The 17,629-nt window shown below is 41.4% G+C and overlaps 1 protein-coding gene across 1 annotated transcript in view; it reads left to right on the forward strand.

The window, feature by feature from the left end:
• SUSD4 (sushi domain containing 4) overlaps positions 1 to 13,719 on the forward strand; it is a gene marked incomplete at its 5' end in the record, with an annotated part of 30,920 nt that extends 17,201 nt beyond the window's left edge. Inside the window, 4 exons of the mRNA XM_008936054.1 lie at positions 7,730 to 7,921; positions 8,423 to 8,567; positions 11,767 to 12,149; positions 13,061 to 13,719. Coding sequence (XP_008934302.1) covers positions 7,730 to 7,921; positions 8,423 to 8,567; positions 11,767 to 12,149; positions 13,061 to 13,089 — 749 coding nt within the window. The remainder of the gene's footprint in view (positions 1 to 7,729; positions 7,922 to 8,422; positions 8,568 to 11,766; positions 12,150 to 13,060) is intronic.
• Positions 13,720 to 17,629: the final 3,910 nt, after the last annotated feature.

Genomic DNA, 17,629 nt, shown 5'->3' on the forward strand with positions numbered 1-17,629 from the left:
TGTTCTATCACCTGGGTACCTTTCAGAGACTCCTTAGCATTTCCAGAGTCAGCCAGACATCCCAACATTTTTTATGGAGCCGTAATTTCTGCCCTGAAGTTCCACATTAGCTGCCAGATGCATGTAGTGTTTTATCCACGATGCTTTAAATACGCTGAGGATTAGGTGGGGGAAGGCAGACAAAATTTCTCCCTGAGGTTTGTTTTATGATATTAATCTTTAACTGTATCTGGCAGGGCTCCTCAGAAAGAAAAAGCACACTACATTGTCTACCTTGAAATTAAATATTTCTGTGACTTATGCACACGTTCATTAAATTTGGCTACACGGTGCAATCACAGAACATCTTCCACAAATGGAGGGAACCGTAGCTACAGACCTGATGCATTAGGAAGTCTGCTCACTGCCTAGAGGTTTGTTCATTTCCAGGGATAAAAAACGATATTTATAGGGTGGCAGTTTCACCAATTGGTGTGGTCAGGCACTTGATAACTAAACATAAATAGCTGATACTCTTCCACACCTTCCTAGACTTGTAAGCTGCTCTGTGGTATTACAGTGCTAAGATCACCTGCTGGTTTTCCTCCCCCATTTTTCTTTTCCTGGTAGCACTCCACTGGGAGTGGGACCTTGTGCTTTTCCTTCTCCCAGGTAGCAGAGCTTCATTTCCTTAGCCTTCATCTAAGCCCTCAAATACAGCTTGTCTGTTCCGATGTTCCTTCTCTCCATTAATCCCTGATAACAAAGGGATAAACAAAGAGGCAAAAGCTATTAAAGAAATAAGGATTAAAATAATGTAAAAGTACTGATACGTCCAGTTCACAGTGAGTACTGGATTCTTCAGACATCCCTGTCAGGTGCTTTTATCTGTCTGGGTTTGTGGCCAGCTTCCTCCACCTCCCTTTGACTTCTAAGCACTTTGACCTTTTCCAGGTTGGGGCTTATCCTCCGACACCTATGGAATACTCAAGCCTTGACTTACTTTGAAGCAATCTGATTCCTTCCTGTTAGGTGTCTATGCAGTCCCCAGAATCTGCTTCTCAAAGTCCTAAAGAGACTACTATTGATCATAAAGTCAACCACTCATCAGAAAAGGAAGAAACAAAACGGGAAGCAAGTGATGAAGAAAGCTAAAATAATCTGCTGTAAATGAGACCACAGTGCTCTACACAGTCCCATGTGAATAATAGCTATAAATATTTCCTTAAAGATAATTATGGGCCTCTTGCTAAAAGAACTCCTAGCTCTCTATTGCTGCAAATTTGTCTTTTTTTTTTTTTTTTTTTTACTTAAATTAAAATTACACTTCTTAGCTGACAATTTTTTAGGAGAAATATCACTTGAGGTGTGTCTTACCCCATATCTGTTGTGAAACTAAAGACGTTGGCATTAAGCTCAGTGTTCCACAGGTTGCTGTGCTGGGAATGGCAGGACTGTTGAGGGTGAGTGTGAATTTGGTGCGATGCTCCTGTAGGAGCTCAGCAGACTGGAACTGCAAAACAGGCTCTGTAATTTGTTACTCCAGTAACAAGGAAGCTCTGTGTATAATAAGTGATTGTAAAACACCTTCTGTTTCCATTTAGGAGTCAGCTAATGTTAGACTATTATTAAAATAGGCTTGAAACTAGTTTTATACTGTTTCATTTAGGCTCAAACAGCTGGTGTCAGTGATAGCAATTTTCAGCAAGATGGTGTTTGTCAAAGCTAGACAAGAGAAGTAGCTTTTCATTAAAAACCTAATTATTAAAATCATTTCACACTTCATAGAAGGTGAAAAGTGCTTCTCAGCGTGTGCCCATTGAAAGGCTTACCTCGCTATTTTAACCAGCACAGAATTACCCAGGGGTGATTGTTGAGGGGTAGAGCAAGAAGCTTGGAGCCATGAAACCTGGAGTTTGCTTCTGGCTGTTTGAACATTGACTTGCTGAATGGTCGAGGAGTTGCTTAACTGTCAGGTGTCTTCAGAAGAAAACATGTAAGTGGCATTGTGAAGGTTAAGTAATTGAGAAAGGTTAGGACTGAAAAGAATTTGGAAATTATTGGCTAAGAATACAGTATTTTTTAATTACTCTTGCTGTAGCTTTCAAAAAATAAATTTGCTGGCAACCTCAGAGATCAAAATAAGCATCTTGTGTCTTTGCTACTCTGTGTCTGCTGTCAGGCTTAATTGGAGTTACTTTATGTATTAGTGCTCACATAGTTATTTCCACTGAATTTTCTGTTCTGGTATTACTATTGGTGCTGTTTTGCTGTGGGAATGCATAATCAGACAAGTTCCTCAAAGCATGTCTTCACTATCAAAACACAAATTCAATGGCCTTAAAAGTTTTTCTCACTTCTTCCAGTACAGCTATAACATGCATTAAGCCTCCCCTCACAGTTCTGGCACCATTTGTCATAGGAATGTATCATTAGGACAGTGTTAAGCTGGTCTTCACAATAAATGAAAAATTATTCTAGCAATGCTTCTTGTTCTGCTTACATTTCTGAAGAATGACGTTAGAAGTAAATTCTCTTTAAGCATCTGTTTTAGACTGAGACAACAGGGCTTATTTTAAAGCAGCTGGATTTGTTCCTTCTTCCTTTTACAAGCCTCTTAATTTCTTCTTCACGCTCTCAACTGGATATGAATGGTTGAGTCCAATATTTATTTTTCCATCCTACTTACACTACTGGACAATTTAATGCAATTTTTATCTTGCAGTTTTAGAATTACAATACTTTCATTTTTTAACATTACAATAAATTGAAATCTAAGTATAGAAAGAAAACCCCTTATTTTTAAGATCTAAAATTCAGTAGTAATTTCCTTTGCCTCCTCTTCCTCCTGTTGGCCATCTACTCCACCTTCACCCATCTATTTCCCTATTTGATAGTGCACTAGTAGCAATTTTTGTCTACCAGTTTTTGTCTTGAGATCTTTTTCACTAACAAACAAATCAGTAAATTCTCTAAACTGTATAACATCTTCAGAGTTTAAAAATCCACGGCTAACAGCTACTTTTTTTTAACATCACAGATTTTTTTTTGTCATCTTTTACAAACTTGTAATTATTAAGAAATATTTTCCTTTGTAAAGAATGCTAATATCAGTGTTCCATCAATCTAATATAGGATACAGATGTTACTTTCCTCTCCATACTCACTATCTTATAATGGGTTGTTATGTGTATATGAGAGGACAAGGAGCTTGAAATTAGGGCTCCATACTGTGCAGTGCAAGTGTGATTCATGTGCTGGTAATACCTATTAAAATGGTCAGGTCTGTCAGGTGAACTGGACAGGAGTTGTTGAGGGATGTGAGAGAAAGGCTTCTTGGATTAGTATTTATTTTATTCTGAAGGTCTGAAGGGTGATGACGCTGAAGTCACCAAGGAACGAAGTTTTAGTAGCACAGTGTTCATAAAGGAGCAGAAAAAGAAAAAAACATAACCTCCATCTTCTGTGTTACTGTAAAAAAAGTGAATTTTCAGATCCTACATATCTAGGCACGTGTTTCTTTGAAGGCAATATCTGGAAAATGAACCTTACTGAAGCCCCAGAAGCCAGCCTGCACAGCCTTGGGTGAGGACAAGGGCACCCTCAATGGAAGAGTCCAACCTGCTGAAGTCTCATGGTGCAAATCATGGCTTGAATTTAACATGGGTTGGAATGCAGCAGCCAGATGACAGGAATTCCAGATTTATGGTATTAATTATTGCCCTGATACATACAGGAATGATGAGTGAGGGTCAGGAGAAGCTCTTACTCTCTTCCAGGAGAAGCTCTTACTCTCTTCCAGTTTGTGTGCAAACCTGACATCATGTCCACCTCTCCAATTACCATCTAGCAAGATACACCAGCACTTTCCCTGGTGTTTTTTTTTTTTTTAACTCTGTGTCTTTCTCATTGGGAAGTTTCATCTTAATCCTTTCTCTGCTCTTTGCATAATGATCAGGCATTCATGGTGTGTTTGGAAGAAGTGTTATTTCTGATTAGGTGCAAATGTCACTAACTGTCCATCTCTGTGTCAAACAGAAAATGGCTGCCCTTAAGCTAGGGTTTTCTGCTAACCTAGCTAAGTGAGCAACTAATGTCCTACATGTAAAGCAGAGTAGTAGCTAGAGAAAAAAAAATTACACCAAAAATCAAAGGTGGAAAATAAACTTCTTGCTTATTCATACACTTTTTCAAAAGGGCCCTATATTTCAAGACACTCTTGCTGTTATTTTTTGGCTCATGTACAAAAAGCCAGGCAAAACTTGAATAATTTATCTCCTGCCTACTTTGACCAAAGACTAAACCAACTAGTCGTTGAACTGATTGACTAAAAAGAAAGTTTTGAGCACTGTAATTATCTGTAACTCCACTGTTACCTCTCCACCAGTGGCTTTTAAAAAGTGATGTGACATCTTTATTCTGTGCCATCAGTGTTAATTGAGAATATGCTAATGCCAAAAAATCTTCCCTCCCTCCTACAGTTCCAGTGTCAACAGTGCAGAATAACTGCAGCATCCTCCAGGCAGAGTTTAAAAAGCTTCTTGACCATAATAGGTAGGGAAAATTACTGGGTGAACCCTACTTTTTGCTCTGGTGCCTGCAGTCAGTGTCACCCCCACTGTGACCCTGGTCCAAGGGGTGTGGTTGTTGCACTGTGGAGGCTGTGAGGGATGGGGCGTGCCGAGGGGCAGACCTGCCTTTGCTCCAGACCTCTGCTCCAAACCAGTATGTGACAGTGTTTGTAACACAAGGCTCGACTCCCCAGGTTCTGAGCTCTTCCTGAGAGCATTAATCTTTCATTAAATCAGCCAGAGCAGAAAGTGCATAGCTGATCTCAGAGGAGAGCCCTTGGCTCCAGCAGCTCCTAACAGCAGGAAGGGAAGTCCATCAAATCAAATCAGGAATTCCTCCCTTCAATTTCCTTGAGTAACAGGTGTCTTGAGCATCCTGGAAGGGATTTATTTGCCATACAAACACACTTGTTCTTTCTTTTTGATAAACAATTCAGCTTTTCAGCTGAGAATGCTGAGCTGTATAGTTCCTGTAAGTGCCTTTACAGTCTGTGGGCAATTGTTCTACAAAGACAGATGTAGGGCTACCAGCAGGCACTACCTAAATTAAGTTCATCCCTCTGACAAGCTCCAAAGTTAAAGACACAAGCATGTGGTCTTTAAATGGCTGCCCTTCCACTGAATTTAAAAGATTCTTGGCCCAGGATGACCATTGAAAGACAGCGAGTTGAGAAAACTAACAGCCCATAGCTCAAAACAAGTTCATTTTTGGTTGTTTGTGATGCATCTCATTTGACTTGATTTGGAAACGAGGCTCCAAACCTGAGCGTTACCCATTGGACAAGGGAGCCAGTTTGCCCATGCAAATCTTGAGAGATCCTGAAACTTGATGAACAAAGTTCACAGGAGGTATGGAGGGACACCCTAAGTGAGTGAGAACCCCTGACTCTGACCACCCAGTTGACTAAGAATGAAACACTGTTTCTATTGAGCTGAACACCCTTATTTTCAAACCTGCTCCACTGCATCTGCTGGTTGTAAGAGCGTTTAATGCAAGAGCTGTTGGCAAGTTTGACAGCTTAAAACTTAACTCTAATTCATGACTCATGCTTGACAGTGCATTAAAGAAGTGTTTGCAGAAGTTTCCAGGCAGCACCAATACATAAGCATTTCCCTTGAAATATGGAGGGTGTCAGCAGAAGGGGTGGGACTCTTTTTGAGCACTGGGGAAATATCTTACAAAGAGTGATGCTCTTGTTTTCAGATTTTATAAAATACATCTCCATTTGTAAACATACTGACAGCTCCATATCTGGGTTGTGCCCACAGTGTATTGTTTTTAATCTGCCTGGAAATGTGTCATCCCTGTGCTGATCCACATTGTTGGGAGACCAACTTTGAGGCTTTTTCTATTCAGCAGGCTGCTTTGGCTCTTAATGGCATTAAGAGTTTTGGGGTGAGGCAGCACATGTACATTGCTGGAGAAGAAAATTTACTGTGTGTTGCTCTGTGTGATAAGGTGTGCTCTACATGTCTGTTGCCAGAAAGGTACTGGGCATCTACACACCTCTTGCAGCCTTGCTGTAGCTTGGCAAAACTCAGTTGCAAAGAAACTTAAATTGCCATCTCCCTTTGTTCTCATGGTCTAAGCTTAAATAATAAAAATATACCAGGTTTCCTTATGGCAGGCCAGAATTGTTGCTTTCAACAGATAGAGACAAAAGGTGCTTTCCTCCCATTTCAGTCTGACACCTTTGTTTTGGTCTTAAGAAAATTGTTTTCAATCTTGAGTTGACTTCCCAGTAAAGCATTCTTCTTTCTTGTGGGCCTAGAGACTTTGGAAAGTATGCAGAGTATTGAGGATGTGATTTTTTTATGTGAATTACTTGCTCTGATTTCAAGTTATTATTAAGCCTTGCCAGTGAAAATGCAAACAAAACCATATCTCCAGGGGATGGGGAATAGACATTGCTGCACATTGTAATCAGCCTCTCTTGAAGATTCATTTAATATCTTGTGTATTTTTTTTTATGAAATGCATTATTCATGTAACAAGATTCACAGAGAGAAATAGCTGAATTGTAATTTCTGGGAAGATTCTTCTTCTGAGAGATGGCATTTTCATTATTTAAATCAATGCAGTAGGTCTTGCCTGCATGAGGGAGGCACGAAGTGAAGGGAACAGCCTGTAGATGGGGCACTGAGCCAGTTCGTTACTGCCTCTGAAGGGGAATAAAACAAGCCATCCAGTAATTTAAACCCTTTTTGGGTCAGTATGTAGCCATCTGAGACATCATTACACTTCGTAGAGGTTTTTTTCCTCTCTTAGAAGCACTTAAGAAAACAGTAATCAACTAACACTTACTCAGTGGCAGGTTCTCCTCTCTTATAAAATACTGCTTGTGAGCTGCTTTCCCTGCTGCTGGCTCTTTCCTGAAGACTGCTCTCTTGGTTGAGCTCATCTGCCCAGCCATGTGAGAGGACATTTTGTTTCAGGGCCTACAATAAAAGTTCCACGTGTTTATACTGCAATTATCTCTTATTTACCTAACCTTATGTATACCACTGTACTTAATTAACACAGGCTCTGCCTCTGTTATATTTAAGACCTCACTCCAGCAGTCCCACTGAGATCAGTCAGGCTGTTCAGAGATAGCAGAACACAAATAACACCGGTAGAGTTTAAGCTCAACTTAATATTACAGTGGTACAGACTGTAAGTGCTTAAGCCACATCGTGTACTGTGCATCTCTTGCAGCACAGCTGATGGCAAACTTCCTTTTAAAAGTGAGCATTTACAAATAGAATTAGCGCCTATAACCATTTAATTATGTTAATGAAACAAAAAATAGGACATTATAGCCGAATTTGAGGTGCTTCATAAGGAGAGGGACTATCTTTAACTGTTCCATTCCATCCCCATATAGCCATCTTATAGACAAATACATCCCCTTTTGTTTTCCTCTTGTCCTCCCTTTCTCCCAGGGGATGGAAAGCTTCTCAGTTCGCATCTCTCAGCCCTTAAACAAGCACATGACAGCAGAGCTCACTGGTGTTGGTGAGAGCCAAAAGCAACCTCCCAGAAGCAGTGGTCTGGTACTGCTGAGACAAACCCAAAACTGCAGGGAGCCTAAAAGAGAGCCTAAAATGTGCCCTGTGCTTTTTGACATTGGAACTACCCAGCAGTGAGTCGCTGGCATTAACGTCTTTCTCCTTTCCTCTTTGTTTATCTGCCCAAGTTTGTCCACTACCTCCAATGGTGAGTCATGGAGACTACATCTGCCACCCACGACCCTGCGAGCGTTACAACCACGGGACGGTGGTGGAGTTCTACTGTGATCCTGGTTACACCCTCACCAACGACTACAAGTACATCACCTGCCAGTATGGAGAGTGGTTCCCCTCCTACCAAGTATATTGTGTCAAAACAGGTAAGGGAGCAGCAACAGCATTACTCTGGTCCTCTTATACACCCCCATTTTTTAGAGCAAATTTGTTGGTCTATAATGCCTCGTGAACTTCACCTGTTTCATGGTTAAGTGATGAATATTGATTTTAACATGTTATTAAATATAGTACATTCTCAAGATCCTGAAGGATCCTAAACCATTTCAATTGTTAGCTCTTCAAATGTATTTTTAACATCTTCTGGATGTTTTTATATGTATAAAAGCTAAGGTCATGACTGCATGGTTATAAAAATTAGTCAAGGGGGAAAAAGCAAGGTCCAGCCTCTGTGACAACAAGAGCAACCTGTTAGCAACCTCCTCATGTTGAGGTTGCTCTTGGTATGTGGCATTGGGTTCGTGTGTTTTTACAACATATTTATAAAAGATGTCTAATCCTAATTGGCATTTTGCATATTGTTGAAGTATTAATACAAAATGACAGCAATATTCAAGCACAACTCTTGTATTGTCTTTTTGTTACAGAACAAACCTGGCCAAATACACAGGAGACCCTCCTGACTACGTGGAAAATAGTGGCATTTACTGCTACCAGCGTTTTATTAGTACTGCTACTGGTTATTTTAGCCAGGATGTTCCAGACCAAATTTAAGACACATTTCCTTCCAAGGTTTGTACTGCTTTCTTTTCGTTTTTGAAGACTGAGGGCCTTGATTCAGTATTCACATTCAGCACTTCTTGCTGAGGTGACAGAGCAGCTCATGAGCCTCACAGATAATCTTCTGCTCTGCACAGAAGTCTCTGTACCACCGGTGTGGAAGGGCACCCCTAAAAACCCACGGCAGTCCTTCCTTCAACTAAGATAAAAGGCAAAGTTCACCAGATTTGCTTTGGGAGTAATTACAGCTCTGCTACTTAGAGCTGCTGCTTCTGCATGTAAAAATAGCTGACAATATTTTTAAATACTCATTTTCAGGTGCTGGGGGAATTAATTTTTTAACTACTGTAGACTTAGTAATGTAAAGAAAGGATTTCTTATTTCTCTATGAATATATTTATATTAAAAGTTTGCTTTCCCTTCCATGAGTATTGTTTTCACCAGGATTCATAAACATCTCCTACATCTTCCTTTCTTTCCACAAAATACCATGCAGCTATGAGCATTTGTCATTGGTTCTCACAGCACTCCTCATGAGACAGGTAGGTAGGTATTAGCAGCATCATTATCCCCTTACAACCGGAAAAACAAAGGCCAGCATGCTGAGTTTTAGGCAAAGCTGTATCAGGGTTTAGACTTGTTTCAAGTTTTCAGTCTGCTCAGTTTGCTATGGACCTTGACTGGGTGACTTCTACACTTGCTTTTTCTTGTGTCTCTGTTCTACCATGTACCGAAAGGTGGGGTGAAAAAGCTGTAAGTCACTATGTCCCCATGCCAATGCAGCCAAAAGGACTTGGTGATCTTAATGTTAAATAAGTATGTGTAGGTAAAAGTCTACAGATTACAGAAGTAATGTGCAAATTTATATACATATATATATATGTGCATATATGTATATAGTATATGTGGAGTAGTGTACATATATATATATATAACTGTCATGGAAGCACCAACAAAATAGACAGCAGGAGCTATCAAAAAAAAATGAGGGTTTATTGCAACCAAAGTTGCCCAGCACTCCTTGACAAAAATCAAATTACAAGTTTGGGTATCTGTTGGGAATATAACTATTACACAACTAATTCCTAAACTTTAAGGAAAGATGAACCACTATGGGCATTAAAGGAGGAGCCTCTCACACTTATAAAGAGGAAACCTCTCACACAAGAGGTGTGCCCAAGATACGGGGAGGCAAGGCTTGCTCAATCCACAGAGACTCACTCAATCCACGGAAGTACCCTTGGACAGCATATCCAAGGGGAGAGTACAACTTTCTTCTGCTGACTGCTTGCCCAATATAGAATGATACTATCATTAACAGGCAGAACAGCAGAGGAAAGTTGGCATCACAGACAGGATACAAAGATGATCGTTCTTGTGCATCTTGTAGGTTTAAAAAAGAACAACACAGTTAGAACGGATTTTTCTATTTAAGAAAAAGAAATTAACTACCTTTCACCTAAGATGTAAGAAAGGAGCAGAGGATCTCAGGATCTTAACTGCTAATCTATACATATATATGTAATGCAATAGCTGGTCTTTTTTTCATACAAGCATACAAGCTACAAGAGCAGATAATACTGTGTTACTGTGTTCTCACACTGACTGATTGCCCAACATAGAATGATATTATCATTGATGGGCAGACCAGCAGCCAAACTCCTCCCTCCACGCCCACATCACACACCAGAGATCCAAAGTGCCAGACAACTGTAGAGAGGAACAAGTCAATGCGCTCACCCACCACAGTGGACATGAAGCAGGGAGCAAGCCAAGCAAGGAGCTAAGCCATGGGAGATGGCAGCATCCAGACCATGAGCCCAGTTATAGAGCAGGGACTCAGAGACAGCTTCATGTTCTGGTCCTGCCATCCTGGGAGCTCCACTTGCCATGAAGAGTCAGGAAGCCCTTCCAATAGCCAAAACCAGCACATACACTGTATATGCAAGCCTCCCAACCCTACTACAAGCAGCATCAGTTCTTACAGAGATGGCTTCTTGCCCCACCTCCAAGTTAATGTGGAAGATGAGGGCACTTGGTGGTGATCTCCTAATCAGTTCCCACCCAAGGCTGGCCAGACTCTGGGTGAAAACCAGTCAGGAGGGTCTTTCTTGCCTGGTTGTGGACATCATCCATATGCTCACCCTCATTCGGGGCCAGGGGTTTGAACACCAGCACTTCAGACTGCCAGGCCCACTGCTCTGCCAAGAACCAGCTCCACTGGTTCTTAGGCGGTGCCTCATTTATACCCTAGTCCAGGGTGTGCTGTGGTCATTCTAACTGGTTGAGGGGGCAAGCCCAAACAAAAACAGACTGAGGGTCTAGATCCTGAGGTGCCAGTTAATCACTGTCAAGCGCAGTTTAATGGCTGAAGCTCCAAACTGCTCTAGCACACCCTGTTTTTGCCCTAGTTTTGTCTGTTGGGGAGGCTGCACCTACCACAATAACTAGGAAGATTTTTGGGGTGATGGGTTGCACTACATATGGTTTTATAGCCTGAACTTGTCTAACTTATTGAAATGGATTTCTGTCCTCTCCTGTTCAGATGTTTTCACATTTCAAAGGTACCTGGGACCAATTCCCTCCTGCTGGGACTATACTATGATTTAATTTGCTACAAAGCAGATACTTAAGCATTTAACAGGCCTTCCCAATTTACAGAAATGTTTTGCTTAAAAGAGAAACCAGCTTAGTACTGGCTAAGGAAGCCTCCACCCTTCAAAAGTAAGACCTGAAAGAAGCCACAATCTGGCCACCAAAGCCCTGTTATCCAGCAGGAGTCATCGCAGTGCCTGTTTACATGGGCTTTTGTTCATGTGTTCACAAGACTTTTGTGCTCTAGCACACATCTTTCAAGGGGTTCAACATTTTTGACTGGTGAACTAGATTTCTGATCTTACATCCATGATGTCTACTATGCACAGCACAGTAGCTGGTGCTCCTTTTCTCTTCCAGGCATTTGTTTTCCTTCCTTTCTCAAAACTGTTCTTCAGATCACTGGTTTCATTTTTCCAATTGTAACAGATTCCACCTGTCAAGGTGAACAGAGCTTTGCAAAGCCATGATGCAAACATTTCTGTGAATGTTAATAACCCTGTAGCTTTGTTTTGTATAACTAGAAAGTGCTGGGTTTACTTAAGTTCAGCATTTCCTCTGAGTTGCTTCTGACCTGCTCCTGCTTTCTGTGGTATCTCGTCTGTGTTTGATGTAGAGGCAACCAGGAGGGCTCCATGGGTGACCCCGACTTTGTGGTGGTGGATGGTGTTCCTGTCATGCTGCCTTCCTACGATGAAGCTGTAAGCAGCGGCTTGAACGCTCTGGCCCCCAGATACTCAGCCGCCGCAGACCAGGGGCACGTTTTGCAGACAGAAGATCAGAACCCTCCCGCTTACCCTGGCCCCAGGATTACAGACACACTGCCTAGTGAATTTGAGACCTGTGACAGTAGGTCAGGCTCCTCCGAACTGCTCCCAAGTTTGTCCCCACCCCCGGTGAGCCAAGCGGCAGTGCATCCTGGTTCAGATCGAACTGCCGCCCCCTGCAGCACTGCCGGGGAGCCTGCCTCCACCACTCCACGCATCGATATTGCAGATGGTGAGTGAGTCTTGCATAGGTGCAATAGGTGAGTCTGTAAACGGGAGCCATCATTGCTTTGTACTCTCAGAGCAGGACTAAACCCAGCAGACTTGCTCATGCTTTCTCTGTGTTTTTGTCCACATCTTAATCTGGATGGTTTTTAAACCATACTACTTGATGGTCATCCAGCTTCGTGCCTGCAATATGTCCTTGCTAGCTGTGGTGCACGGGCTTTGAATCCCAGGCCAGAAGGTTCCTGTCCTGACCCCATTAACAGCAGTTTCATCAATGGGGATGCCAGTGAGCATCTGTGTACAGCAGCAAAGCCAACCATTATCTTGCCTGTGCTGGTCTCTTATCTGCTCCTCAGCTCCTACACTCATAACTCCTTCACATGCCATGGGTTTCACAGCATGAACAGGATTTTCTTCTTAAAATGAAAAGCAAATCATGTTTCATACTCAGCCAAAATTAGCAGCTTTTATTAACAAACTTATCTTGTCTGTGCCTACAGTAAACTGTCCAGTCTGAGGCATGTATGCATTAATTCATGGGAGTCACAGTATAAGGGGAACGTACCCACAGGACCATGTATGAGAAGGAAGATTGCCATATGTTATTGTCTGCGTTTAAATTGAACATGAGCATGCACTGACACCATTTAACTGAATTCTAACGGAGCTGTACGGTGTGATGCTCCACGTGTTAAGGAAACTAGATAGATTTCCTTGGAGACATCTAGAATGAGCGGCTCTGATCTGGCTCTCCACAGTCACTGAGAGTCACCAGGCAAAGAGCTGAAGCCCAGTGCTCTAAATTCAGTGTCAGTGAAGGTCTAGGTGGAGGAAGAAATGATGATAATGCTAGGGGAAAAAAGTGTAAAGGGGAGCTACGATCAGCAATCAACGTTATTTCCTTTTTTGTCCTAGAGATTCCTTTGATGGAAGAAGACCCTTAGCCAGCACAGAGACGTCTCTTCATCACATTGCACTGTTGGGTGACATGAATCATGAGGATTTAGAGATAGAAAAGACTATCTGTGGATTTGGGGAGGGTATTTTCCTACTTATCAATCTTCCACGTGATGATGTCACCATATTGGGTGACAACTTAATCCACAGCAGGGATAACAGCATCAGCATTTGGAACGGCAGCAGTTTTATGAATGAATCCTGGGGATTTGATGAGAGCAGATGTAGAAAAAGAACTGTGGCTTTTTAGAAATGAAATGTATATCTGCATCGCAGAAAGTCATATGGTTCTGTAAGAAATGCCACCGGTTTTGATACTCACTGCCTCACAAAAGCATGTCGAAGTATGTAAAGTTGCTTATAAAGACTGCTTTAAATGATCTATGGACCTCTAGTTTATGAAAAATCCTTACAAGTTTGAAAAAATACTAGTACTGAAAAACAAAAGAAAAGAGGAAAGATCCTCTTTGGCTTTCCTATGATAACCAGGAAGCTTTTGATTTAGTTGTTGGTGATTTTGTTTCAGACCATGTCTGCAGAAAACATGACAGAAATGATTGGATTCATATATACTTTGATGTATGATAGCAAATATATATATATATATTTAAAAACTCTTAAAGAGAAAGAAAAGGAAAGACTCCTAGGTCACATAATGATCTGGAGATTTTTTTAAAGGTAAGGCAGAATTTATATCATATACAATATTCAAGGTAAAGTATCGATATTTGTATTTATGCAAGACTTCTGTGACTACATTGCATTTGATAAATCCTGATATAATATGAGAGAGCTATAAAATGTTAAAATTATGAAATATGTGCTTAAGAAATGTTGAACTGCTCTTCTTCAACCTTTCTTCAGCTCTTACAAATATATATACCAGAGTAATCTACAGTCATAGCCCAGAGCACTGCCTTGTCCCTGTACATTGTGGTAGTATTCTGAGCCATTATTGTAGAATACTTTTTAAAAAAATAATAAAGTTCAGTTTCAATTCTTTTGACTTACCTGACTGTGTGTAGTTGGCCTTTTTTTCCCTTCCTCACTTCTTTCACCAGCTCTCACCTGAAGTCTGAGATGGCAGCAGGACACCTGCTCTGTGGCTTTTTCACCTTTATATTCATTATCCAGCTACAAATGGAGAGAGTGGGTTTGGTTAAGCAGAGCTTAAAAAGTAGAATGGGTGCAGCAGTGGCACAGCTTCTGTGGGTTCTACATAGCTTCTGTAGAGGCTTTTCAGTCTTCTGCAGGCTATACCAGATCACTGTGCTAAAGCCTGTAGGAATGGTTCACCTCTGTGGTGTTACAGGCTATTGGTTATTTGTCAGGAAGATTCCTGGCTGTTTCATGTACTTACTGAAAGCCAAGCAGATTTTTTTCTTCTTTTTGGTCTTGCACAAGTGAACCATTTGTGAATCTGGCAGTGTCTGAAGAAAGAACTCGCCTTATGTTAACAACAGAAATTGCCGTCATGTAGGCTACTCCATAACAAAGGGAAAAATGAGCCCAAGTTTGGATTTTATGTACAAAGTAAACTAATAATATCTCTGTTGCCTTAAATAAGGGATTGCTACAAGCTGTTCTTTCACTTTTTCGTGATTGTTCAATTTTTTGTTTGTCTTGTGGTAGCATCTAGTGGCCCCACTCATGAGTCAGGCTACTAAGATGATAGATGTGCCGCGAGCATTCCAGCAATGGTTTAGTAGCATCCTGTCAGCGACTCTATATGACAGCAAGAAGCAAGTGGAGACAAAAAAAAATGTGTAATGGAGAGGCAATTATTACAGTAATCTCAATTATTCTGTGGTCTCATTGACAGTGACCAGGGTTGAAAGATAAGACATATTCCACATTATCCTCCATTCTTGCTTACATAAGATTTGTGTTGTTTTCTGCTGAAATTGTCCCAATTGCAGTCCTATCTCCAGGTTTATTCCAGAGCCGTATCTGTTGGATATTAGTACTTCCTTTGCTACCCCTTCTTCTTTAGGTCTCATTCTTTCCAGAGGTGTCTGCACCACCAGCTGAAGTTCAGGATTGTCACCTCAGCAAACAAGACAAGAGTCCTGTAATAGCAGCCTTGAATTGAAGCACATCTCAAGCCTATAGTTAAGTTATTTTTGTTTCATAATGTCATTGAAAAGCATTGAATTTACTCTGGATGCCCTATAAAATATTATGAAATCTGTCTTTGCTGGTCTTTTAACAGCTTGTGAAATTTCATTCCTTATTAAATTCCAGGACTTCCATTTATTAAATTCTGTTATGAAAGCTTTTGATTAATATTTGGAGCTCTATGGTTTCACAGATTTACACTGCTGTTATGTGTTTCATTGCAGTCATTTTGTTAAGGGAGTCAGGATAACTTAAGAAATGTAAATTTATGGTTTATTAGGCCTGTTTTTATTTTTAAAAGTGCAGAACTGCAAATACACTAGAAAATGTTGATGTATTATTATTGCTTGATAGTCCTTTGATAGCACCATACTAAATGTAACTTGCAAAGGTAAAAGAGAGGTTTTTACCATTTTTTGCTTATAATGTATAAGACTTCCTGAAAGGGTGTTTTGGGAGGATTACTTGTGTGATTGATTCTGGTTTTTTTGCATGCTTGAATATCTCAGGGGGAAGCAAGGACTGTTTCTGCTGCTTTTCCTTTTTTTTCCACCTGGGGCTTGCATTCTCATGAGAGGTCTGTTTGCCCCTGGGTCCTCACCTGTGCCCTGAGCTGATGTCCTGGGCTGAAGGCTGCCCCCAGGTGCCCCCAGCCTGCCCAGCTCCCTGGCTTTGCCAGCCTGGAGAACCTCAGAGCTCCCTGGCCTCAGACCTCAGGTGAACCTCGAGCACTCCCTGAGTGTTGGCAGCCAAACCTTCAGGAGGGCAGATGCTCTTTGGGTCCCCAGGAGACTAAAGAGCTAGTAAGATCATGACAGTGTGTTTGCTGTGCAAATGAAACCAGATGGGAGGATGAGCACATCATATGCGGATCATAAGCTGTTTTCCCTTGAGCCAACTGGATGTGAATAAAAACAAACCAAGGAAAATCTTTGTTGGTGAGGGGAGAAACAGCATGTTAGTGAAGATGGACAACCCGTGTGCCTTCAGCAGAGGGAGGAAAGGGTATGTGCTGAGAACTCCAGGAAAGGAAAACAAGAACTGGCTTCACCCTGCCAATATTTCTAAAAATGAAAAAGGAGAAGGAGAAATGAGCAATGTGTCAGCCTTCAACACTGACTTATGAACAAGGTTCATGACTTGCAGAGTGCTGGGGGAAGGGTGAGGATCCAAGGTCTTGCAGTAGATCTGCAGGGAGTGAATCACAACCTGAGCATGAGTCAACAGGACCTGGCTGTTGTGAAAATGTTAAATGTCAATACAAGGATGTTTACACAGAACCACAACTTATAAAATGCATGATGCAATCCTTCAGCTCCCCTCAGCACTAGTAAGGCCCCAATCAGAGCAGTACTGAACAATGTTTTTCCTTTTCAAGGGGAATATGAAGTAGTTGGAGAGAAGCCAGGCAGAGAGAATCAAGAATTACTAGAAGTCTGGAAGAGCCTGTCCTCGTGGATTTCATTAGAGATCATGTAGTGTTCAGTGTGAACAACAGAAGAGCAAAAGGGACACAGAAATTTGGTTTCCTCTAAGAGGCATATTTTGCAAAGAAGATGTTTATCCATATAAACAGGACAATAATAATAGGATTAATTGCAGTTTGAGAGATTTAGATTAGATATTAGGAAAAAATTTCTGGCCACCAGGATGGTTATAGACAGGGAGAGATGGTGTGAGGGAGCTGTGAAAAACCTCTGTTATGAGAGATTTCTACAGACTGTTGTAAATAAATAGGGGCCAGGAAAAGGAAAACACTGGGATGAGATGCACTACGTGAGTTTTGGGACCCTTTCTCATTCTGTTTCTGTGTGGTTCCCAGCTTTTGAGAACTGAGCTTGGCTGATACACGGTTTTCCCCATATAGACTAATTCCAGACTGATGGTAAATGGGTCAGCAAACATCAAAATCACAGCCAGGAATACTGTTGCACCAACAGAGGCTTTTTGTGTAGTGTGGGCTGAACTCCAGTTAAAATTCTGTGAATTAAACCCTGTTGCATTAAAATGACATTGATTTCAGGATTTTATTATTTGACAAATCCAAATTTGGGATTTTTGGATCTTCGTGGCTTAACCAGTTAAATGAAGGCAGCCCTTCTAGTACTCCCTGTGCATTAGGTGACATAAATCCTCTCTTGACAATTACCTGAAGACACCCATTGAGTTCAAGGAAAAAAAGCAGCCCAGGCACTAGAGCACAGTCATGTTTATGCAGAACTTGCTTCCCATGCCCCAAAAGCTATTTGTTCCTTCTCTGCCCTGTGCTGCAGATGGTAGCAGAGCTTACCACATAAGCTGTCAGAGGAAGAGTAGCTCGATGAGAGAAGCACATCTCATGCTCCTGTGCTTGGTCCCCTGATGGATCCCCAGGCAGGACTCAGGCCAGTGATGAGTGGAGTCCCTCAG

The sequence above is a fragment of the Merops nubicus genome, unplaced genomic scaffold, assembly GCF_000691845.1.
Source record: "Merops nubicus isolate BGI_N331 unplaced genomic scaffold, ASM69184v1 scaffold5272, whole genome shotgun sequence".
NCBI lineage: Eukaryota > Metazoa > Chordata > Aves > Coraciiformes > Meropidae > Merops > Merops nubicus.